Here is a 25,698-nt window from a genome sequence, read left to right as displayed (position 1 = left end):
ACTATCCACACAGGAATCAACTGATTAACTTCTATGGCACTAAAAGAAAGGATACCAAAATTTCACGTCTCCTATCGTGATAAAATTAGAAGTACAAAACATCGCCCATGAAGAATTCTTGCCAAAAATATATCTGATTCCAAACAAAGCCTAGAAAAAGGCAATTCTCTGTTATGTGCACCCATATTAAGCATATAAAGCATATATTAAGTAGGAGAGACCCTTTTGGAGGGTTCCATTAAATGGAGTAAAGGTAAAGAGTATGTGCTCTAAACCACTTAGAAACACAGAAAATGTGGGAAAATGGTAACTGCAAAATAAAGGAATGAATGGGGGCACTGGGGACAAAAAAGACAACTGTAATTCTCATTTGTACTACCAAAACGCCTCCTGTTTTCAGACAATACTCCTTTCACATACAAAGGCCTTTTCCAAAATGACCATGAAAACAGTTAACAGCAAAACCAAGAAATTGTGAACAGATAATTTGGGATGGAGTAGAGCTGAGAAGCAAGGAGAGGAGAACTACATAAAATATTACATAACTTCTTCCAAAGCAAAACATTTTCATGGATTGATTATGTTAACAAGGAAAAAAACTATACAAGTTCAAAGAAAAACTACACAAGATCTATAAAGCATTTAGAATGCATTAGTGCAAAAGTATATTTTAGCAGAAATATTGAAAAGAATGCAGTAGACCCCAAATAAAACTATTAGTTGTGATTACCTTGCATGAGGGTTGGAGCCTGCAGCATCTGCTTGTAGTAGGAGTAATACAGTCCACATTCTGTTCTGAATGAGATTTCTCGCTCCACTTCCTGAAATAAAGTTAGGTCTACTGGGTTTACATGACCTAGTTTTGTTTAAATATCTATTGTCACTGTAGAAACAGGATATAGAACTACAACTTAAAAAGAAAAACACAAAAACAAAAACCTCTGACAATAGTCTTAAGAAATCTTGGCAAATAAAAACAATAAAAGGCTGATAATTATTGAAGCTGGGTGTATATTACAGGGGTTTACTTTACTGTTCTCTTTATTTTTGTGGATGTTTAAAATTTCCTATAACAAGCCATTTTTAACAATGGAGAAAACTAGTTCCATTTAAGTTAATGTTTCAGAGTTAACGTTTTTCTTTAATTTCATACAAATTAAAACCTTAAAAAAGTACCACCATTCTTATGTAATATTAGTGAGAAACAAAATAGGGACAGTAGAAAAAAGTCTCTCAAATAAAAAGAACTATAACTGCGTTAGACACCTGCCTAAAAGCTAACAATATTACATAAGATTAATAATTTTCTTTTTATTCTAAGAATACAAGGTATTCTTAGTAAAATGGGGCAGATCTTTTACATGTGAATTTTACTTTGACAAGTGTAACCTTGGTGGAAAGATGTTCATGTAGGAAAATGGATACAAGAAATATTAAACTGCTTGTATATAAATATTCAATTTTAGAAGAACTGAAAATTTAAAGTAGTAGCTATTAGTCAATTTGGTTTTAAGGTGCTTTTATGAAATTTAAGATTTAAATCAGTAATATAAAATATGGAGGCAACTGGTAACAAGAATGGGGAAGACTTTCTGGAATAATCCTATTAATACTCTTAGATCCTATGTTTCATATATACGTAACAGTATAAATGAACAAAAAATTATAACCTATGTCATTATAGATTCTTTTACACCAGTGTTCAAAAAACCAGGTTCTGCAACACATTGTCTAAAATGTAATACCATCTATGTTTTTTCCTATACAGCGGATCCATATTCCACAAACCCAACTTTACTGGGGGAGGATGATAAACACTGAATATCTTACTTTCCAGTGGATAAACTTCTTTTAGCACATCTTTGTTTTCCCCTACCTCCAATTATTTTTCAAATAGTAATAAACATTTCATTAAAAGAACCTGTCATGCTATTTATCTTCTGATCTGGAGATTATTTAATGTACCTCCTTCTGCCCTTAAGATATTTAAAGAGGGATTTCCCTGGCGGTCCAGTGGTTAAGAATCCACCTTCCAATGCAGGGGATGCAGGTTCGATCCCTGGTGGGGGAACTAAGATCCCACATGCCGCGGGCCAAAGAAGAGCCCACGCGCCCGCAACTAAGATCTGACACAGCCAAAAATAAATAAATAAATTTTAAAAAAAAGATATTTAAAGAAATATTTCTCCTACCCTTTAAAAAAGTATTATAATTAATTCATGAATAGAGCATTGAAGAAATACTCAACTATCAAAGAGTATAAACATCCACTTACTGATATTAAAACAATTGTTTCATCATTATTAACTTTTTTTTAAAAAAGCAGAAGGCACAGGGTAGGAAACCTTCTTATATAATGAGCTTCCTTTCACAGAAAACAAATTTATCCTTGGGAAATCAAACATGAGAAAAAAAGGCTCATCAGGTTTTGAAATTTAATTTCATTAGCATACTTGCTTTACAAAAAGGACAACAGAAAATGATGTAGCTCTTTTAGCTTTTACATTTGCTACTGATTTGTGTTGTATCTTTCATACCTGTAAAGTTTTATCTTCTTAGCAGTCACATTAATCCATTCACCTTTAATCTTTGGGAAAAACTGCTCCACTGCTTTTGATAACATAAAACTAAATTGGTATTGTTTCCAGAATGTTCAACCTCCTCCTTGGTCAGGTAACCATAGAAATTATGAATTGATATTAACTAAGCAAATATTAGCTTTTGTCCATGCAAATAAGAAAAAAAACCACATTAAGTATATTACATTCCTTTCCTTCTCTCCAGCTGCCTTAAGGTGTTCAAAGTGTGGCTGCCTTCAATGGAATATTCTAACATCAAACACTCATGCCCAAACCAAACTGGAGAACTAAATCAGTCATTCACATGTAGGGGGCTCCCTATCGGACATGGTTCTAAAAGGAGACTGACTTCATGAAGATGCAGAAAGAGAAAAAAAACTGCTCAAAGTACTAAAAGTAGAAAGCCACTTTTGTGCCCCATCTCTCTCTTTAACATACCCAGAATGTGTAAAGAAAAGAGGGGATCCTGATTAGTAAAAATGCCTTTCAACATGATTAATTGGTAATCCTGGCACCAGCTGTATAGAACCAAATGCTATACTTTATTAGACAGACACTTGCAAGTTTTACATCTGCTTCATGCTAAGAGAACATCTGCTCTATTCAAACACTCTCCCAGTTTTTATACACCAACTTATACTTTGCCTGGTGGATAGTGCCAATGAAAAGGTACACCAATAGAAGTTACCCTCTGAAGAACACAAAACGAACAAATACTTCATATTTTTAATTGCACAAGTTCCACAGGGGAAGCACTGTTGAGAGAATAAAAAACATCGTCTCTGAAGATGACAGAAAAAAGCAGAAAGACAAAATAATTGTATTTTTAAGAAATTGTACTGCTAAAGCCATTTAAGTAGTAGTTAATATAGTAATTTAACAGAAGTACTAAAAGGAAATAAGCATGAAGAAATAAAAATGACTAATGTTGCCAGGGCATGCAACTAATGATTTGCATGCCCTGGCAACACACAAAAGGTAACAAGCCCTTTTAGACAAATGACACCAAATTTGCAAAGGAACCATATCATTAGTTGTAAAAAATCTCATGTAAATAACTTTTGTTTTTAAAAATTGCCCCCCCCCACAAACAACTAGGCAACTTGGTAGTGGGGAAGCCATTGAAAGATTAACATTAAAGATAACATTAACATTAAAGATTACATTAAAGACAAATGTAATCTTTCAGAATTAGGTTAACAAATCATCTCACCAAGCAACAGTAGCTCATGATAAGACAGCTGTTCTTAAAGTTCTGTACAGGGAATCATGCCCTCAGCAAACATATTTATGGCACATACATGGTTTATTGTCTGGTTAAATTCATGTCCATCTGTTAGAATGGAATGATTCTTGCCCTAGAGTTGATTAAAAGCCATGACATGTGACAGCTGCCAAGCAGTGTTTGTGACTAGGTTAGACTATTGTTGAAGTGACAGTATTTCCACGGGGCTCGGCTGAAGCAATTATTAGTTGTGGTTCTACCATAGTTACCACTGTGCGGATTAACCCTATTTGGTCTAAAGACTCCTTCCTTTGCAGGAGTATTCAATGGGAAGATGTGCAAATTCTATAAAATCAAATAAATAAGAAAAAATGTTAGCATAAGGAAAAAATACTTTAAAAAATTGAGTGACTTGAGTACTTTTGCCCAAATGAGAATTACCTTTCCTTATAACTGAACGTTTATTTGCTGAGGAAACAAAAAGGTATAAGAATTCAGTCCTTGATCCCAAGGAGTTTAAGTTTCAATGAGAAAGAACAATGCATTTTTTAAAAAGGAAAATGACTGTTCAAGGAAAGACAGCTATCAATTAGAAGGAATGACAATTCTTTGCCTATTAAACTAGCCTCCCCACTGGATTCTGTGCTTCTAATTGGTATCTTCTTCCTCCAGTCGATCTTCGTCATTCACTCATTCATTCATCCATCCATCCATTCATTTATTCATTCAACAAATACCTACTGACCACCAACAATTGACAAGCATTCTTTTGCTGGGAGATTTAGCAGGGAAGAAAAGAGACACAAATCTCTGCCTTCGTGGAATTTATAATCTAGAGCAGAAGGAGAAGGGAACAAATAAACAAGTAAAATATAAAAAGGAAAGCAGTGCAGTGGTATAGGGAGGGAAGGGGGTGGTGCCGTGATCCTGGAGGTGGGCAGGGAAGGCCTCACTGATGAAGTGACACTGACCAGAGACCGGAAGAGGTGAGGTAGTGAGCCATGTGGATATCTGAGGGGAGAGCCCATCAGTCAGACAAAACAGCCCACATGCACCCTGGAGATCAGCTAGGAAGACAGTGTGGCTGGAGCGGAGGGAACAAGGAAGGGGCAGTAATAAGGTCGGGGGGCTGTAGGGGCAGAAGTAGAATCTGAGATGTAATGTGGGGTTAGAGGCTGGACCACTGAGTCTGGGAGACACAAGGGCTCTCGGCTCGTACTCTGAGCTAGAAGGTGTGTGTGAAGGACGTGGGGAGGTCAGGAGTTTGGTTTTAGACATGCTGAGTTTGAATGTGAAGGGTTTTGAGCAGAGACATACACCGCTATATGTTTAAAAGAATCGCACTGGCTGCTGTGTTCAGAATAGATTCTACGGGGCAAGGGCAAAGCCGGGAAACCAGGAAGGGGGCTGCTGAAGTAATCCTGCTAGAGACAAAGGTGGAGGTTGTGAGAGGCGATCGGATTCTAGATACTGTCAAAAGAAAACTGATTGGGATTTCCTGAAGGATTTAATGTGGGTCACATGTGCCTACTTAATTTAATTACAATGAAAAATTCAGGGGCTTCCCTGGTGGCGCAGTGTTAAGAATCCACCTGCCAATGCAGGGAACATGGGTTCAAGCCCCGGTCTGGGAAGATCCCACATGTCGCGGAGCAACTAAGCCCGTGCGCCACAACTACTGAGCCTGCACTCTAGAGCCCGCGAGCCACAACTACTGAGCCCATGTGCCACAACTACTGAAACCCGCACGCCTAGAGCCTGTGCTCCGCAACAAGAGAAGCCACCACGAGAAGCCCGCGCACTGCAACAAAGACCCAATGTAGCAAATTAATACATACATAGATAAATAAATTTATTTAAAAAAACAATTAAAAGTTCATTTTCTCAGTTCCTGAGCATATTTGGATAATGGCTACAGTATTCCCACAGCACAGATAAAGAACTCTTCAGCCAACAGAAATTTCTTTTGAATACCATTGTTCTAGTGTTTCCCTAATCAGTAAGGTCTTAACATTTGGTCTTAGATGTATGCATGCTATATTTAAACAAAAAGTATGCATCTAGTCTTTTAAGTTTCACTGAGATAGAATTCACATACCATACAATTTACCCTTTTAAAGTGTACAAGTCAGTGGCTTTTACTATATTCATAGAGTTATGAATCCATCAGTACAATCAATTTTGGAACATTTTCATTACCCACACTCCTGGGTTGTCACCCTGCAAATTCCACACGCCCTCTAACCCTAAGCAATCACCAATCTACTTTCTGTCTCTTTAGATTGGCCTCTCCTGGAATTATTGAATATGTGTCCTTTGCGCCTGGCTTCTTTCAATTAGCATGTTTTCAAGGTTCGTCTATGCTGTAGCATGTATCAGTAATTCATTTCAAAACTGCTGAATAATATTCCATCGTATGGATATACCACCTTTTCTTTACCCATTCATCCACTGATGACATTAGAGTTGTTTCCTCTTTTTGGCTATTATGAAAGATGCTGTTATGTACATTTGTTTACAATTTTTTTGTGGATATGTTTTCATTTTTCTTGGGTACACCCTTAGGAGTAGAATTGCTAAGATCATGCGATAACTCTGTCTGATTGAGGACCTGCTGGACTTTTTTCAAAGTGGTTGCATCATCTTACATTCCCACCAGCAGCGTAGATGGGTTCCAACTGCTCCACATCCTTGTCAACAGTTGTTATTATGTCTTTTTATAATTACCCTGCTAGTAGGTGTGAAGTGTTATCTCACTGTGGTTTTGATTTTAATTTCCCTGGTAGTTAATGGGGCTGAGCATTTTTTCACGTGCTTGCTGGCCATATGTAAATCATCTTTGGAGAAACGTCTATTAAGTCCTTTGCTCATTTTAAAAATTAGGTTGTCTTTTTATCATTAAGTTGTAATAGTTATTTATATTTTCTAGATACAAATCCCTTACCAGACGTGATTTGTAAATATCTTCCCCCACTCTGAGTGTTGTCTTCACTTTCTTGATGGTGTACTTTGGAGCACAAAAGTTTCTAACTTTGATGAAGTCCAATTTAACTATTTTTCCTTTAGTCACTTGTGCTTTTGGTGTTGTATCTAAGAAAGCTTGGCCAACCCAAGGCCATGAAAATTTATTCATGTTTTCTTCTAAAAGTTTCATAGTTTTAGCCCTTACATTTGGGTCTATGATCCATTTTGTGTTAATTTTTGCATGTAGTATGAGAAAAGGGCCCAAATTCATTCTTTTGCGTGTAAATACCCAGTTGTCTCCAGACCATTTGTTAAAAAGACTATTCTTTCTCCATTTAATTGTCTTGGTACCTCTGTTGAAAATCAATTGACCATAAACATAAGGTATATATTTCTGGACTCTCAATTCCATTCCATTGATCTATATGTCCATTCTTAGCCAGCACTACACTCTCTTGATTATTGTAGCCTTGATACTGCAGGTTTTGAAATCAGGAAGTGTGAGTCTCCCAACTTTGTTCTTTTTCAAAATTGTTTTGCCTATTCTGGGTCTCTTATTCCACATAAATTTTAGGATCAGTTTGTCAATTTCTGCAAAAAATCCACCTGGGATTCTGAGAGGGATCATGTTGAACTTGGGGAGTATTGCCATCTTAACAATAGTCTTCAATGCATGGACATGGTTTAAGTTTTATACTTTTTGGTTAAATTTATTCCTAAGTATTTTACTTTTTGTTGATGTGTAAGTGGAATTGCTTTCTTTTTTTTTTTTTTTAAATAAATTTATTTTATTTTTGGCTGTGCTGGGTCTTCGTTGCCGCACACGGGCTTTCTCTAGTTGTGGCGAGCAGGGGCTACTCTTCGTTGTGGTGTGTAGGCTTCTCATTGCAGTGGCTTCTCTTGTTGCGGAGCACAGGCTCTAGGCGTGCGGGCTTCAGTAGTTGTGGCGCACGGGCTTAGTTGCTCCGCGGCATGTGGGATCTTCCTGGACCAGGGATCGAACCTGTGTCCCCTGCATTGGCAGGCGGATTCTTATCCACTGTGCCACCAGGGAAGCCCTGGAATTGTTTTCTTAATTTCATTTTTGGATTGCTCATTGCTACTGTATAGGAATACAATTAATTTCTGCATATTGATCTTGTATCCTGCAACCCGGATAAACTCATGTATTAGTTCTAATAGTTTTTTTTAGTGGATTCTATATACGTGTCATCTACAAATAGAGACAGTTTTACTTCATGCCTTTCATTTCATTTTCTTGCCATTATTTCCCTGACAAACTGTCTAGTACAATGTTGAATACAAGTGGCTACAGCAGAAATCCTTGTCTTTTTCCTGATCTTAGGGAGAAAGCTCTCAGTCTTTCATCATTAAGTATGCTCTTAACTGTGGGTTTTTGACAAATGCCCTTTATGAGGCTAAAGTTCTCTTCTATTTCTAGATAGTTGAGCATTTTTATCATAAAGCTTGTCAAACTTTGTTAAATGCTTTTCCTGTGTTTTTTGAGATAATCACATGGTTTTTATTTGTGTATTCTACTGATGTGATGGGCTCACCTAGTCTATTCCTATTTTGAGTTATGTACGTTACAAAGAATTGACGTTGAATTTTTTTCAAATACCTTTTTTAACATCTCTTGAGGTACTAATATGGTAAAAAAAAAAAAAAAAAAAGTATATATTTCCCAACAATCTCCTTTGCATTCCTGGCAGAAAAATGACTTTTTCATGGTGTGGCATGCTTTAATGTGCTACTGGACTCTCTTTACTAGCATTAATTAGGATTTTGGGTCCAATATTTATAGTGGGATTAGTCTCTGAGTTTTGTTTTTTTAATATTATCTGGATTATATGCAGTTGCTCCTCATTATTCATGGATTTCCTATTTGCAAATTTGCCTACTAGCTAAAATTTATTTGTAACAACAAAAATGACAAAAATCAATACTTGCTGTATTTTGCAGTCATTTGTAGACATGTGAGTTGCCTGATGTGCATGGTTCCCAGCTGTGGTCTGCATCTTGCTCCAGCTCTCATACAGAGATGATCAGAGGATAAAGACAGTAAGGGGCAGTGCAGCACAGCGCGAGAAGCCCCAACTCTGGGGCCAGTCACAGAAGGTTTGAATCCCAGCTCAGGCACCAGTTAGTGGATGGCCTCAGGCAACTCACTTAACACTTCTGAAACTCACTTTCTCTTTTGTGAAAAAAAAAGAAAATAGAATCTACCAGGAGGAGTTTTTAGGATTTAAGATTGTAACCTATGTGTGATATGAGTGTGTCTATACATATGTACATATTTCCCCAGGAGCCACGGTTCAGTATTCGCTAATTCACTATTCTCAATGACGTTATAGAACATAACTGGTGGGAATAAGAACTGACTGTAGTTATATTCTGATCCTCAGTTTTGGTGTGTAATACCTGATCTATAGCAATAATTTGGAAGTTTTCTTCCTCTTTAGTGTTCTAGAATGGCTCAAATAGCATTGGAATATTTTGGTTCTTTAAGAGTTTGGTAGAATTCCTCCATAAAATCAACAGGGTCTGGTATTTTGGGGGTGGGGGATAGGTAGGTACAATATTTCTCAAGTGTTCTCTATCACATCTACAGAAATAACTGTGTTTACTGGGGCCATTTTGGTAATTAATGTTCTTCTAGGGACTTCCCTGGTGGTCCAGTGGGTAAGACTCTGCACTCCCAACGCAGGGGGCCCGGGTTTGATCTCTGGTCAGGGAACTAGATCCCGCATGCATGCCACAACTAAGAGTTCGCATGCTGCAACTAAGAAGTCCGCACACCACAACTAAAGATCCTGAATGCCACAATGAAGATCCCGTGCGTGCCACCACTAAGACCCAGCACAACCAACAAATAATAAGAATAAATAAATAAAATAAATATTTAAAAAATATATTCTTCTAGGAAATCACCCATTTCATCTATTCATCTAATTTGCATAAAATCAAACAAAATAGTCTCATGTGGCTCTTTCTTATTTCATGGTCTCTATGGTTATTTCTCTGTTACCATATTTCATGATCTCTGTAATTATTTCTTCTTTTTTTGGCCGTGCCACACGGCATGTGGGATCTTAGTTTCCCTACCAGGGATCGAACCTGTGCCCCCTGCAGTGGAAGCACGGAGTCTTAACCAATGGACCGCCAGGGAAGTTCCATCTCCGTAATTATTTGTGTTATTTCTTATTTTGGGTATTTTCATTTCCTACCCCATCTTTATCTTTCTTTCGTTTCTTTAGTTTTCACCCCCCCAAATAACCACTGATTTATGAACTGTTTTCCTACTTTCTAGGTGATCAATTTCTTTTACCTTTATCCCTCCTTCTGTTGTGAGATTTCATAAGTGGAATAATTCACTTATTTCATAATATATTATTTCATAATATAGTATTTACAGCTACAAATTTTCTTCTGAGTACTCTTTTAGGTATATTCCATAATCCTGAAATATGGTTTTCATCATTTTCTAGATTTCATTTATAATTTCTATAAATTCAGTTTTAATTACCTGTGGCCCAAAAGTTACTTTTTAAATATTTTAAAATTTCCAGATAGTAAGCAATTTTTCTTTTTAATTAGTTATCTGCAATTTTTATTTAAGTGAATGAATAAATTAACAAAATAGGATACTGTGACCTTTATGCCCAAAGTCAGGAACAAGCCAAGACTATGTGCTATCACACTGTGATTAGAGAATATTGTCCATATAATTTCTGTATTTTTGGATCTGAGATTTTTCCTTACAGCTTAATTTATCAATGTTTTAGTGAATGTTCTGTGGATACTGGAGATGAATGTATATTCTCTCTTTAGATATTTACAGATTAGATCTATCATATTCAATATTTTCACTTCTATATCCTTACTTTTGTCCACTTGCTTTTATATGAACTGGGAAAGAATTAAAACTCCTCAATACTAATGTATTTCTATACCCTTCTTGCATTTCCTGTGGTTTCTGCTTTGTAAATATTGTGATTATCTGATGCATGGATAGTCATACTTGTGGTTTGTATCTTTATCACTGAAATACTGCCCTTCTTTGCCTCATTTAATACTGTCAGATACTTTCTTTCCCCTTTCTACATTTATTAAGTCCTTATCCACACCTTTGGCCTAATCTAAGGAGGATTCTTACTGTTCTGGGAGGATCTTATGCATATACGATGTGATTTGGATTTTGCTTTGTGATCCAGAGTTTTTATTAGGTGAGTAAAACCCATTGATATTTAGTCAAAAATAATTAGACATACTTGTGTTAATACATATTGTATCATGCTTTTTACTGCTCTTTAGAACAAATCCTTCACTACATGATCTGTGTCAGCTTGTTTCAATATGTGTGTGTGTGTACATGTCTTTAATTTGGAAGGTTGATGTTTTTGTTCTAGGGGTTACCTTTCTTTATAACTTCAGAGGATAACTTAATTCTTTGTTTCTATGGCTAGTATCTACTGACTTCCTATAACAAGTTATGACAATCTCATGAAATTTATACTTCTCCCCTGCCCAATTTTACTTGATATTATTTTTCTTGGAATTTTCTTTATATATACTGTGTGTCTGTTTCTTGACATCACTTTTAGTTGAAACTTTTTGACTTTTAGCTATAAAAGATACATCAGGATACTTCCACCATCTTTTCCCTTTTCTTTCCCTTCCTCTTCTAACTTGTGTTATGTAATTATTACACTGCTATTGTGTTACTATTACATAACATTATTATATGTTATTACATTATTCATAACATATATATTTTGCTCTGTAACTATTTAGTCTTAGTCCTAGAGTTAAATAAATTTCACAGTCTTTCTAACATCGTTTTGCCTTTTATCTCTTGATTGGTTAAAGTTTTTCCTCTACCAATTTCTCCAGGTGTTCTTAAAAATACATATTTCTCAGAGTAAAAAACATTTGAATGGTGCTTTATATACGATGGAATAACTGGGTTAAAATACATAAATCACTTTCTTTTATGTGAGTCCTTTGTAGACATCATTCAAGGTCTTTGAGTAACTATATGTTACTTGGAAAACTTGGAAGCCAGATTGACCTTTGTTTCCTCATATAGGTAACTTGATCTTTTGTCTGGATGTCCAAAGGTTTCTTACTATTTAGGTACAGCAATTTTGTAGCTATATCCTGTATAATGATTTTTCTAGGCCAAATGTTCCTGGGACCCATCGTGCCCGTTCAGTTTGTAGATTCAAGTCTTCCTTTATTTTTGGAAAGTTTTCTTGAATTACAGATTTAAACATTTTTTCCCCCCTGTTTCATGGTTTTGCTTCCTTTGGGACACAAATTATGCAATCTTGCTGTTGTCTTCCTTAGCTGTCACTTCTCTCTAATATTTTAACTTTACTAATTCTATTTCATTTTGTTTACTTTCATCAGTCCTGTCCAACTTTTCTCTTCTGTGCTTTTTGCAGATTCTGGTCTCCTGTGTGTCACTTCCTACATAGTCATGATTTCTATTATGGTTATATCTTTAAATATTCTATTTCTTGACTAAGTTCTGCCAGCTCATGTTTCATTTTCTTTTATCGTCCTACAAATCTCTTTGAAGATGGTATATACATTCTTACATTCCTGCTTTGAATGCACCTTCTACAGTGGCAAATGCTTTATTATGTTTGTTTTTTAATGTGACATGTTTGGCCACAATCTTCACACCTCTGCTATAAAAGTTTTCTGGTTCTTCATGTATCATTTGTTCTTGTTTTTCTCTTCCCTTTCTCTTGCAGTATCATTGTACAGATCCTGTGCTAGTTCCTTTCTGATTACTAGTCATTTCTAAATGTGGCAAGTTCTTACCAAATCAGCTAACATGTAGGGGAGAGGCCTGGGACATAACTCAGGCCAGCAAGAATTTTTCTGGTGATACAGAGTGGATTACAAGAGTGAGCTCTTTAGTCTTTTCCTCATTTTAGTCTTCAGAGATCGGCAGCTTCAGGGCTGTTGAAAATGCAAGTTTTCTCTCTTTATCCTGGTCTGCTTAAACTCTACTTTTACAAAAATGGTTTGTCTCTGTGATTACTCCTTTCAGCCTGTCTACCTTGTTTCTCTTTCACACCAAAGTGTATACAGGAAAGCTTCTGTCATTACTCCTCACATCTAGTCCCATGGTCTCACACAGGGGACCACTGGTTTATCCCTCAGGATATGCCAGTGACTTTGGGGGACTAAACTTCGGCGGCTTTATCTAAAATCTGCAGCTTTGAGAGTTCTCTCTCAGCATCTTTCTACACTCCTTGGAGTTTCACTGGATTTGGCAGCCCTTCCTCCATATATTGTGGTTCCAGATTACAGCCCTCTCTTAGTTTCATCAAAGAAGGAATCTGACTGTTTTTCATTTTCTTTCATTGCTCTGAGGTAATTCTAAAAAAAAGAAGGAACTGACATCTTTATCCTGCCGCTTTAAAATGAGAAGGTAAGTAAGCAATTTTAGGGGTCTAACCACACAATTAGAAACAATCTACCCCAAGTTGGGAGCATGGAAATAGTGAAATGACCAAGGGTATAAAAATGTCAAAAATATTAAAGTATATAGCTATTCATTTATATAATAATTGTGAGTGTTTGTGAAAATATATAATTGTATATGGAAAAAGCATATGATGATTGTAAAAACTATCTATATTGGGGTCATAAATAAGTAAAATATATACACGTACAGGATGAAGAATGGAAGGGAAAAATGAAAATTGTTTTTTGTTAAGGGTAATGAATACTAAGTAATGTTTTTCATTAAAAAAAATTTTTGTTGTTGTCACAGTATGGTGTGTGCGATAAAAAACACAATGTTCCAAAAAGAAAAACAATCGAGACCATACAGAGATTCACTCCAGCACCTACGAAACACAAATCATTAAAAATGCAATGACTGGCTCCCCACTTGCCAGTACTAACTATGTCCTATCCTTGGAGGCAAGCTCCAAAGGTGCATCCTTTTGCTCCAATTCCAACCCAGGTTCTTTACAGCAGCCAGGTGTCTCCCTGCCTCCCCTGCCTACACCACTCCCTCACCCCTAGAGGTTAACTCTACTCCAACAGACCACTGTCGGCTCAGCCCTGATGATGTGTCAGGCACTGTAAGGGGAGCACAGCAAGTAACAGTATGGGCTTTAAACCCTTTAGTTTGTTTTGTTTATAATAAAGAGCAGCAAAAAAAAAAGCAGATTGCATTTAAAGGACAAGTTAGAGTTAAAATGTTTGGGCTTTGGAAACAGCCAGATTAAATAAAATAAATGTAAAATGCACCTATAACAGTGCCAAGGACATAGCAGACATTCAATCAAGGATATTTAAAAAAATCTCTTATACTTTAAATTTCGCAGCAAGGGCAATATAACACAATGGTTAAGACAACAGGAAACTAACTTTTTAATTGAAAAAATATGCTAGGAAAGGATACTACATACACATTTTCTGTGACCATTTAAACCAACATCTTCTTTTCAGCTTTCAAGTTTCTCTGTCCCAGGGTTCCCACATATGAAATACAAACACTGCTATGAACATTTAAAAAAAATTACTTTGAATGCATAAACTGAATGTATGATTAGTCTATTTTATTAGCAATATTTGTACTCTCTGAATAATTACAACTAATTCAAAGTATTCAAAAGATCAAAGTATTTATATAAAAAACTAGCCTGGCAATTTTGATAAGTTATAACTCAAATAAAAAAGGGAAATAGATTTACACTTCTCAAATATTCCCATCATCCCCCAAGATGAAAATGATGTAAGGGAGTAAATTTAGGAAGGCGTATAAACTCTGAAAATGAGCTTTCCCTTTGGCTAAGTAATACCGTTGATCAGTAATGGCTGATTTCACTGGTTTAGTCACAGAAAATGTATAAGCACTTTAAAATTAAAGTTCAATTTAAATAAAATTTAAAATTTAGTTCCTCTGTTGCACTAGCCACATTTCCAGTGTTCAATCACTACATCTGGCTGGCAGCTACTGTACTGGACAGTGTAGATTTAGATCATTTCCTTCAGTACAGAGAGTTCTGTTGGAGACCACCAGGTCTAGATAATTCTAAGATGAAAAATAAGCCAGCCTATCATCTGGTTTGAGAAATGATTACAACATCTGAGGATTCCTCTTGTGACACAGGGGTGAAAAAAAACCAGAGAGAGCTTGAATAGAGAGGGAGAAACGCACCAAGACTCTGAGCTCAACTTTAAGTGTAAGGGGTGGGGGTGGTGCGGGGAGGCCTGTGAGAGGGTGCGCCTGTCTCCCAGCTTCTCCCGGCCTGTTTCTGAGGCAGAGACAGAATCTGGCCTCCGGTCTCTTTCTTCTCACGCTACATACTCCTCAAACAATCCTGCCCACACAGCTACAAGCTGGTAACATGAAAAGGTCCGTTTCCAACACACACGGAACTCCTGCCTTCAGATCCATAAATCCAGCTCCCCTTACTCCGTATCTTTACTTGGAGTGTTTTGAAAGTGACTCACAATGTATCCAAACCTGAACTCATCATTTCTTGCCTCGCTGCCTCCTGCATAAAAAAGAATGTGGTTGGCCTTTGTCCCCAGTTCCTGAGAGGTAGCGAATAAACCCTTGAATTTCCCTGGGACAAGAGTATCTTTGTTATTCATGGTGGGCTCCTTGGCCCATATCTGACAGCTTGTACTAACAGGTGGCTCAGGGTGGGCCCCTAGATGGTTTTTGCTAAGGAGATGACTCAGGATGGGAGCTGGCCAAGCCAGAAAGACCAACTGTATGCTTAGAGGGTTGGCGCTCTGAGCCAACAGATATCAGCCCGACCTCTGGCAAGTGGAGAGCAGCTGGATATTGAGCTCAACCTTGTGGCCCATGATTTAATTAATCATGCATACATAATGAAACCCCAGTAAAAACTCTCAACACCAGAGCTCAGGTAAGCTTCCCTGGCTGGCAATACTCTACACATTGTCGCACACTGATGTGCCAGGAGGGTAATGCATCCTGACTCTATAGGAGAAGGACAATGGAAACTTGGAGTCTGGGACTCTCCCAGACTTTGCCCAATGTGCCTCTCCCTTTGGCTGGTTCTGATTTGTATCCTATTTCTATAATAAAATTGTAATTATAAGTATAGAGCTTTCCTGAGTTCTGTGTCATTTTAGTGAATGGATAGCCAGTTGGTCAGAAGTGAGAGTAGCCTGGGGACCCCCAAAGTTGTGACTGGCTTCTGAAGTAAGGGTCAGTTTTGGGGAGGACTGTGCCCTCAACCTATAAAGCGTGGCTTAACTCCAGGTAGCTGGTCAGAAGTCATTGTACCCTTCAGATTTGCTCCTCCCACAGGGTTCATGATCATAGCGAATGAAGATCTACCCATCTATCCTTCTGCTAACAGGAGAAAGAAGGTCATCACTGATAATTCTTCCTCCTCAGCTGCACTCCACACAAACGATGTATCAGTACATCCTTCCAACTCCTGCCCAGTCTACAAAGCCCTACATGACCTGGCCTTTTCTTCAGGTTTCTTTATGATTGGGTATATCTATTTAAGGGTGCTAGTAGGGCCACGTATAAGCTTTAAATTAAAGAGCTAAACTTACAGTTTAAAATTATGTGATCTCTTTCACCATGTCTCCTTGCTATACAGTTACTAGCATTTAATTTTGATTTTATGCCTACACAGGGGAAATTCCAAGCTTTATTCAAAATACTTGTATTAATAAATAAGTTTTAAATTTCTTAATTCCAGGGAATCTGTTTACAGGTACTCCATTTTAAAGAGACAGGTGAGTAAAATTCTTCTTGACAAGAAAAACTACCAACTGTCACTGAAGGGTAAGAATTATTATTTTTTGGTACCATGATTATTTGTATAAAGATATATCCATGCTGTACCTATAAAGTAATATGACAGGTTTTAAAAATAAACATACTAGAAATTACTCATAAAAATAAAATTTGTCATTCAAAGCAGTCTCCTTTGGAGACTCATTCCAATAATGGAACCAAAGCTCAAAATATTTTGGAAAATTCTCTTTGGGAACTGTCTTTACATTCTACATAGATACTTTTGAATATTCTCATAGATGATAAATCTTTGCCCTGTGAAAGTCAATTTTACCTTCGTAAGCAACTAATCATTAAAAGCCATGGTGGGGGGCTTCCCTGGTGGCGCAGTGGTTGAGAATCTGCCTGCTAATTCAGGGGACACGGGTTCGAGCCCTGGTCTGGGAAGATCCCACATGCCGCGGAGCAACTAGGCCCGTGAGCCACAACTACTGAGCCTGCGCGTCTGGAGCTTGTGCTCCGCAACAAGAGAGGCCGCGATAGTGAGAGGCCCACGCACCGCGATGAAGAGTGGCCCCCGCTTGCCGCAACTAGAGAAAGCCCTCGCACAGAAACGAAGACCCAACATAGCAATCAATCAATCAATCAATCAATCTTTAAAAAAAAAAAGATATCCCCACCCCTTAGGTCTCCTTCCATGGAATCCTAGAATTCCAGTTCTAGAAGACACTCAGCAATCACATCATTAACTCTTCTCCTTTAAAAAAAAAAAAAAAAAAAAAAAAGGCCACGGTGGGAAATAAGGTAAAAGATCATGACATTTTTGATGGAAAAAAAGGTATATTTGGATGAAAAACACTGGCAATGTGCAGTGTTTTGGATGAAAAGCACTGGCATTGTGTAAGTTTTAAGTGATATACTTGCTCTGAACCAAAGCCAAATTAAAGGATGTCAGGGGGGGGGAGAGAGAGGGAGGGAGGGAGGAGAAAGACAACAAGGAAACTGGTATTTAAAGAGTCACACACTCTCTTGAAAAATCTGATGACAGTTATGGCTTCCTCTCCATCTTTTGCATATACTATTAGAAAGGTACACCACATCAAGGTCATCTAAGGAGCCAGATTAAAACTCCCTGGTTTAGAACAGTAGCTTTGGCTTTCTTTTTCTTTCTTTCTTTCTTTTTTTTTTTTTTTACTGTACCCAACAGGAAAAAAAAAATTTATACTGTGACCCAGTTTGTACATACATACATATAATTAAAAGTTTCACAAATAATTATCAACCTTACTATGTGATAGTATTCTCTTGTATTTGACTTCATTACGAAAAATGCTACTTATGATCTACTACACCAATTTCACAATCTACAGCTTGAAAAATACTGGTTTAGAGTAACTGATGCATAATATGAATAAACTAACGAAAATGGGAAAACTCACTTGATTATAAAAATTCTGATGTTATTTTAAACTAACAAAGAAAAAGTCATTTTACTCTATAGCCAAATCTTTCAAGAGACTGGATTCTTTATGGCAAAACAGAACTGTCTTGATCATTCATCTAAATGGCTAACTAACTACTGGAGACACTGATGGGTAAATCATAAAATGTTCATACCTTAATATTAGAAAACCACAAATCATTCTCATGTAAAGTGGCCAGGTAGACAGATGTAAGAAGTCCAATGCAAAGGGCAACAGTTCCACCAACTGTAAATGACAGAATCGTCCATAATCTTCTATTGGTACAACCTTTTAGAAAAATGAACAGATGAAAAACCATGTCAGTAAAGGATTTAGCAGTTAATAGTTCTATTTCAGACTGTCAAACGTGCCAAGTTCCAGCTGCCTGTGAGTGGTGAAGCTTTCCATGTCTCCAGCAGACAGTTAGGGGTTCCGTTTTGTGATTTCACAGACCTTTTTATATTTTTCATACTTTTATTATAGTTTTTTTCCCCCACTGTATCTATCTGTTCATTTGTCCATTTTGCCAACTAGAATGTAAGCGTCTTGAGGACAAGCATACTATCTTATTCATCTTAACACCTAGGACCTGTGCTTGACCTAGTTTAACTACTAAGTTTCTTAAATAGAGGAATAAATGGGTTACAGATCTAAAATATAAAGTCTTTTAGATCATCTACTTACAATGTGTGGTTTATACATAAAAGCTACTCCCAAACTTGATTACTTAAAATTTTAAACCCCATCACACAAGTTAAAGGAATATAAACTAAGAAACATATTTATAGTACATATAAGAAAGGTTAAATATCCTTAATATAGGATAAATACTTTCAGGATAATAAAAAAAATGAATATTTCAGTAGGAAACTGATTAAGGACATGAATAGGCAATGCACAGAAGAAAAAATGGCCAATAAACTTAATAGAAAAAAAAAAGTTAGTATTAATGAAATGCAAATCAAAACAAAGAGCTATAACTTTTACAATACTGGCCAATTTGATAGCTTAAAAATGCTTAGTACTCTGTTTTGGTAAGGATACAAAAAATAGGCTTTTTTTTTTTTCTTAAATAGACATTTTTTAAACACTGCTGGTGTTAGAATAAATTGATACCTCTCTGGAATGCGACATGGCAATAGGAAGTAAAAGCCACCAAAATGAGCACCCTATTTGACCAATAATTGTAAATCTAGGCATGCAACCCAAAGAAATAAAGTTTTAAACAAACATGTGGCCACAAGGATATTTATCACAGTTCAGTTTGTATAGGTAAAAGGTTAAAAATCATCTAAATATTCAATAAGAAATTAAATAAATTATGCTACAGTCACACAGTGACTACACACTGACAGAATTTTAAAAATACATTGACTGACATATGTTCATAACACAACAAGAGAAAGATAGCAAGTTACACAACAGCGTGTAGGATCTCAATTTTGGAAAAAAACACATCTGAATGCTTGTAGGTGTACACGTACAGAGAACAACATTTAGACAGCAAGATAATCAAAGTGTCATAGGTGGTAATCTCAGGATGAGTGGTTTTGCGGGAGTATTTTTTCCTTCATTTTTTCTTTTCTTTAGTTTTCATTTTTTTTCCTGACATGAATAAATACTGCTTTGGTAAAATGAACAGTCCTCAAAGTTATGTTTTAATTTAAAAGGACAAACTTGAACCTGTATTTGTTTTTATATAAGATTTTCAGAAAGTACTCTGTATTGTCCCAAATTGCTAATAGCTGAGTTAGGTGGCATGACTGCTCAATACAGATTACTTTTATTTTATAAAACTGTTACCCTCCCACCAAAAAAATAAATAAATAAAAAATAAAACTGTTACCCCAAATTACTTTACTAGCTCTAGCTGCAGCTGATGTAAACTCTGTCAGATATCCAAAATGGCTGATGGACATGGAATTTTTCATGCTTACTTTTAAAAATCCTGACCATGCTTAGCCTAAGAAAGCAACTCAGGAAGCAAGAAGTTGGTAATTAATGCCATTTGATGTATGGCTTAGCAAGACTCTTCACCATTATTTAAACAATTTACCAAATTCTGACCACTTTTCCCACCAAAAAAAAAAAAAAAAAAAGCAAATTAGAAAATTTCAGGAATTTAACTGAAAATAAAGAATAAAAGAAAGTAGGATTCATCTTTCAACACTTTAATGAAATGGGAAACTCACCCAAGGTAAGGTTGTCTAGTTGTGAACAGCATACACAAATCAGAAAAATTAGAAGTAGACTAAAACCTGAACAGTGGGAAAAAGTATTACTCTGAAAGTGAAAGGATCAGATTGGCATAACTATACTGAACAGGCAGCTGAGAAGCAAAGGGCTCTAATTAGAGGTCTTTTATCTAATCATAACTGTAAAACAAATATCACATTGCGATCAAATCATCTGTAAAACTAAAATATCAGGGTAATAGAATAAGTTTCTTCACCTATTAGGTCTCTCCAAATTTTTATCCTATTGGAGAGTGATTATTTCAATATGCAGACAAAAAAGCAATCCAAAATGCTGTTTTAATTTAAATCACCTACTAGATGGCAATTTATTTTCCAACTTCACATTTTCTTCTTGTGCCACGTAATCCTCTGAAACTTCTGTAGTTTGTATTCCTTTTCTTTGCCTGATGGATATCATGGTGTCAAAGACTCACATGCATTGTTCTTCCAACCACTCCTACAAACAACACAGAAGTAAACCACCATCCATATGTCAGTACCCTCTCTGCCAAATACAGCCTGTGCTCATCTGTGTTTTGGAGACTTTACCTGAGCCATTTTCCCTCTCTTAGCATGCCCTCCCATTTTCCCATCCAAACCTTAACCAGCTATCAAAGCTACTCTCAAGACACAACACAACTATTTCTTTAACACAACCACATTTATGAAGCGCCTGTCCTGTGGCAGGCACTGCCAAGAGTTAGGAGCACAGGTGAGCATCACAGACAAGCCCCTGCCCTTCCAGGAAGCCTTCTTTCTTGGGATGAACCAACCCCTACTGATCTCTCCCCTTCCCGAGTCATAGCAGTTACCACGTATTTTGTCACATAATTAGCTAGTTTTATATTATTTTCTATAGTACCAACCATGGAAAAGGCATTAAGTAGTAAATTTGTTGATCGTTGATAGTCTGATTTTGAAGAACGGAAACACTGTTTTGTCTCCGGTATCTGGGTTTTGATACTGGTGTTCCTTCAAACAATTCACACTGGAAGCTTTAGGAATATGCCTCAGTGGTGATGGCGGGGGTGTGCCAATCAGGGCAGCTGCTACACCAGGCAGCAACAGTGGGAGTGACGGCAGGGAGCAGGAGCCTGGTTTGGAAGCAGCAAGTGGGAGGCAGGGGAGTGGTGGCAGTGAGTAAGCTGGCTACAGTCCCCCGGAACATCCTGCGTCACTCCTCCGACGAATGAACAGCGTTTAACTAACTATTTATTAACTATGACCGGTTGCCGGACACGACTGTCGGGGCAGTTTATTAATTCCTAAAGGTAAACAAGTTGCTCTACTGAAAAGAACACACCAATCAACGTTATACTATTCATCCATTCATTCATTCATACAAAAAAAATCTCAGAAGCAAAAAGGTGCAAGCACTGGAGAATCTGGAGCAACGAGGGAGAAAAGGAGTGTGGGCAAAGTCTGTACCTCTAGAGGTGAGCTTACCCCCAAATTACCTCATCCTAGAATCATGCCCTTTCTAAGGGCCCCAAGCGGAGTTGTAAAAATCCCACAACTGATACAATGTAACACGTTAGGACAGAAGGGCAACAAATGTTTAAGTGCCAACTACGTGTGATAATTGCATGAGCCCAAGAAACAAAAGTTTCCCCATCAAATTACAAGGAATGCCATCTTAAATGTTTGAAAAGGGAAATGAGAGCGGGTGCTTTTTTTCTCCATTGCTTAGAAGAACCAGCACGTACTGGGCATCCCGGGGCGCTGCAGGGCACATTATTCAGCTCACCTCCGCACCCCAATCTACACCACCGGAGTCCCCGCCAGACGCTGAGGGGCCGGATAAGTTCAGTAACTCGCTCCGGCTCACCTAGGAAGTGGCGTGGCCGCCGAGGCCGGAGACCACCCAGCCCCTCCCTCCGCCCGCGTAGCCAAAACAAGAAGTCGCCCGAGAAGGCGCCCCGCCCTCGGCAAACTTGCTCTCTCCCAAGCTGCCGCCCCCAGCCCCGCACGTCGGGAGGACAAGGGGGCGCCCAGTCCCACACCGGGTCTCCTAAGACGCCGCGAGGGCCGGAGCCGCGCCCCCACCCTGAGCGACGCAGCGGGGTGGCCCGCGGGCTTTCGGTCTTCGCGGCAGATTCAGCCGAACGCCGCCACGCAAGGGCGGAGCGCCACCCGCCCGCCGGACAGTCCGGGGCCGCCGACGGAGCCTCGCGCCCGCGCGTCCCCTCGCGCTGCCCGCGGCCCGACACGCAGCCACAGACCTGCGGCCTCAGCCGTCCTCGCGCGCGGCTCCGGACCAGGAAGGAGGGCGGCCGGCCGGCCGGCCGGGGGCGCAGAGGGCCGCGGGGGCGGGGCCGCACTACGGCCAGCAACGCGCCGCGGGGACAGCCAGAACCCAGCAGCCGCGGAGCTTTGTGCTGCACCTTGGAAATGGGGGACTGGGGAGAGTCACCGCCCCGGGGAGGGGGCGTGCCGGGGAGGCTGGGCCGCTGAGGCCGCGCCTATAGGTCCCGGGAGCCGTCCGTCAGCGCGGGCCACCTCCCCCTCCCGGGGCGGCCCGCCCCGTCTCGTGCGGCGCCGGCCGGAAGGAAGCGGCGCACTTCCGGCTGTCAGGCTGTGCTGTCGGCTGAGTTCCGCTGCGTCCCGCCGCTCCCGGCACCCCTCGAAGAGCACTGGACCCCCGCCGCCGACCGAGGAGCCCTAGGCCACCTTCGCCCACGCAGACTCCCGCCACCCCCAGGCCAGAGCGAGCGGCGCTGCTCGGGGGAAGAGGGCCGGGATGCGAGTAAGGGTGGCCTCAGGTCGGACCGCGGGGTGGCGGCACCACTTCGGCCCTCGGATGGGGAGGGTGAGATGGGCCGGGGGCCGCGAAAAACTCTTTCTTGCGCCGGTGCCCTCCTGTCTCTTGTGCTGGTGGATGTGGAGGGGTCAGTAAGGGCCCGATTGACGGAAGCAGTCCGACCACTCGGACATCTCCCAGCTTCCCGCGTTGCCAAGGCCTGGCGCGCCCCCTTCTCGGGTCTTGGCAACACCCCCAGGCCCCAACTGCCGGTGATCTGTGTTTGGAAGTCTTTTACCGACTGCCAGTGAGAGTACCTACAGAGGTACTTTCGCATCTCCAAAGACGCGCCTCTTTTTGGCGAGGGGGGCAGGGCGCGCTGTCTTCTTCCCAATTTTGTGTAGAATACGTTCCTCTGTCTTCTTAGTCTCCTGTGTTACTCCGTCTCCAAACTAGAGTGTAAGCCTTTTCTGAGGGCAGTTGCTGTGTTGTATATGTGGATATCTTTCTTAATCGCACTGCGATGAACAGTAGGTAAAGCCTTTTGTCAGCAGATTCTCAGAGCACATGTTGATTGATTTTTATTAAGGAATGGTCCTCTGGGTCTTCCACCTGTGAAGAGGACTGCCCATCTGTCTAATTCCAGGAATTACTTCAGCCAGGTGCCTTTCCTTGTTACCCCTCTTTGATATTTTCCTCCTCCTTTGTGTGTCTGTTGCTGTTAATAACAAACACACATTCTGTGCCAATGGGTTGAGGTATCTGCTGGTGGTTTTAATAAAAATAAATGTCAGCTGTTTTTTCAGATGGCATTTGTCATGTTTAACATGATTGTTGGTGTCTTTTTTTCATGTTATGGACTTGAGAACAGGGACTGTATGTTTATAATCTTTCTCTTTCACCTTAAGATGCCTTACATAAAATACATTTGTGTGTTTAATAAATACATATGTGAATTGATTCCTCAAGTAGAATTCCCCCTCTCCTCCCCACCTTATTATATAGGGTTTTTTCTTAAATTGTCTCGCTCACTGGGGAAAAAAATGAGTCTGTTGTGAAACATGCATCCCTTGAGAAAAGGAAATAGTACTTGTTAGCAGCTGCTTGTTTTCATATGAAATGGCTTTACTAAGCAAAATAAAGCTTTGCGAGAAATAGACATCCACTGCTGAGGGTAAGTCTTGGTAATAAATAAGTTAATTAAGAATGAATTCCTTCTGATACAGCAACCATGGGGGAGATGGGTAATGAGCGGTAGACCTTTGCCCCCATTGAGCTCTGGTCATGGGCTGTGACTGCAGAGGTCTACAGGAATACTTGTTTGCATTGTGTTTTGAAACCCAATGGGATCTGGCTTTTCCTCTGTTGGGGCCAGCAATAGTTACGTTGTGCTGGAACAGTTCAGCTCAAAAGTATGGCCTGGAAACCTGTGGCATCACTATCAACATCATCAGGGAGCTTGTTGGAAATTATCAGGTTCTACTCACACCTACCGAATCATAATCTGTAGGGGTCAGGGACCAATAATTTGTTTTAAGAAGTTCTCCATGTGAGTCTGTGTTCAGCAAAGTTTGAGAGCCATAGCAGGACCTTGCTACTCAAAATATTGTCTGTGGACCAGCAGTGTTGGCATCACCTAGGACCTTAGAAATGCTGGCTCTCCGGCTCTCCCCAAGGCCTACTGAATCAGAATCTGCATTTTAATATAATCTCCAGGTTATTTGTATGTACGTCACACTTTGAGAAGCACTGCACTAGAAGTCATTCATGTCTTCTTATGGGGAGTCACATCCTTCCCATAAAAGCATCTTGCGTTGGACCAAGGGAGAGAGCTCTCCTTCTGCATTGGCTTTTTCCTGTCTGATGTACGATGTTTGTTCAGTTCTAAATAGTTTGGCTTAGTAGTGTGAACACTCTGGATAACTCCTGCCTTCTGTGGTAATAGACTCTCCCAGTATTCCTCCTCTGTCTACCTTTCTGGCATTCCTTTTCAGTCTCATGTAAACTCCTCTTCCTCTCTGGCTCATGGCTCCAATTTCCAGTGATATTCTGATGACTCATAAGTTTTTATGTCCAGGCATAGCTCCTGACAGCCAGGTTCCATATGTCTAGTGCCTATTGGAAATTTCCATGTGTGCAGAGCACTCAAACTCAACTTGTTAAAAATTAAACTTTTTCTAATCCCCAAACCTACTTTTCATCCCATGTGCCCCCTTTTCCTAATTGCTGTCAATAACTTAGGAGCCAAACTTGATTCCTCCCTATTGTGTAACCCATATATCCAGTCAAACATTGAGTCCCATTGGGTTTCTTCCTAAATATCTCAGAACTTGCCCAACTTTTCCCCATCTCCATTGCCACTACTGTAATCCAAGGCACCATTTTTTTGTCTGGATCATTTCAATAGTCTGTTAACCGATTGCCTTACCTCCATTCCTGCCCTCTGGCCTTGTCTACTCAGTCCACCCTCCATATAAAAAACATACTGATCTTACTAAGATACAAGTCTTTTGGGGGCTTACTGGCTTTATATAAAAATCTCCTTAACAAGCTTGAAAGTACTGCTGAGTCAGGCTCCATTCACCTCTCCAGCCTCATCCCTACTTCCTATTCATAAATTTCAAAGTTTTTATAAGTGCCTGACTTAACTACTATTCAGCCTTTAAATTTCAGCTTAAATGATCCTTGCTGCTTGATATTTATACACTCCCCTCTCACTGAGTCATA

The 25,698-nt window shown here is 39.2% G+C and overlaps 1 protein-coding gene across 2 annotated transcripts in view; it reads right to left on the bottom strand.

Annotated features, from left to right (window-relative positions):
• The window catches only part of DPY19L3 (dpy-19 like C-mannosyltransferase 3), a 75,119-nt gene extending 52,509 nt beyond the window's left edge, over positions 1–22,610 (bottom strand). The window contains exons 1-4 of one of the 2 annotated variants that reach the window (XM_061173041.1): positions 22,454–22,610; positions 20,547–20,688; positions 18,149–18,282; positions 731–821 (exon numbers count right to left, since the gene is read on the bottom strand). In XM_061173041.1, the coding sequence (XP_061029024.1) occupies positions 731–821; positions 18,149–18,282; positions 20,547–20,649 (328 nt within the window). In that variant the 5' untranslated portion in view covers positions 20,650–20,688; positions 22,454–22,610. The remainder of the gene's footprint in view (positions 1–730; positions 822–18,148; positions 18,283–20,546; positions 20,689–22,453) is intronic. The other variant, XM_061173042.1, reaches the window with a different exon arrangement.
• Between the last annotated feature and the right edge of the window lie 3,088 nt (positions 22,611–25,698).

This window comes from Eubalaena glacialis, chromosome 18 (genome assembly GCF_028564815.1).
Source record: "Eubalaena glacialis isolate mEubGla1 chromosome 18, mEubGla1.1.hap2.+ XY, whole genome shotgun sequence".
Taxonomy (NCBI): Eukaryota; Metazoa; Chordata; class Mammalia; order Artiodactyla; family Balaenidae; genus Eubalaena; species Eubalaena glacialis.
The sequence above is the reverse complement of the archived record's forward strand: the minus strand, read 5'-3'. Positions and strand labels throughout refer to the sequence as shown.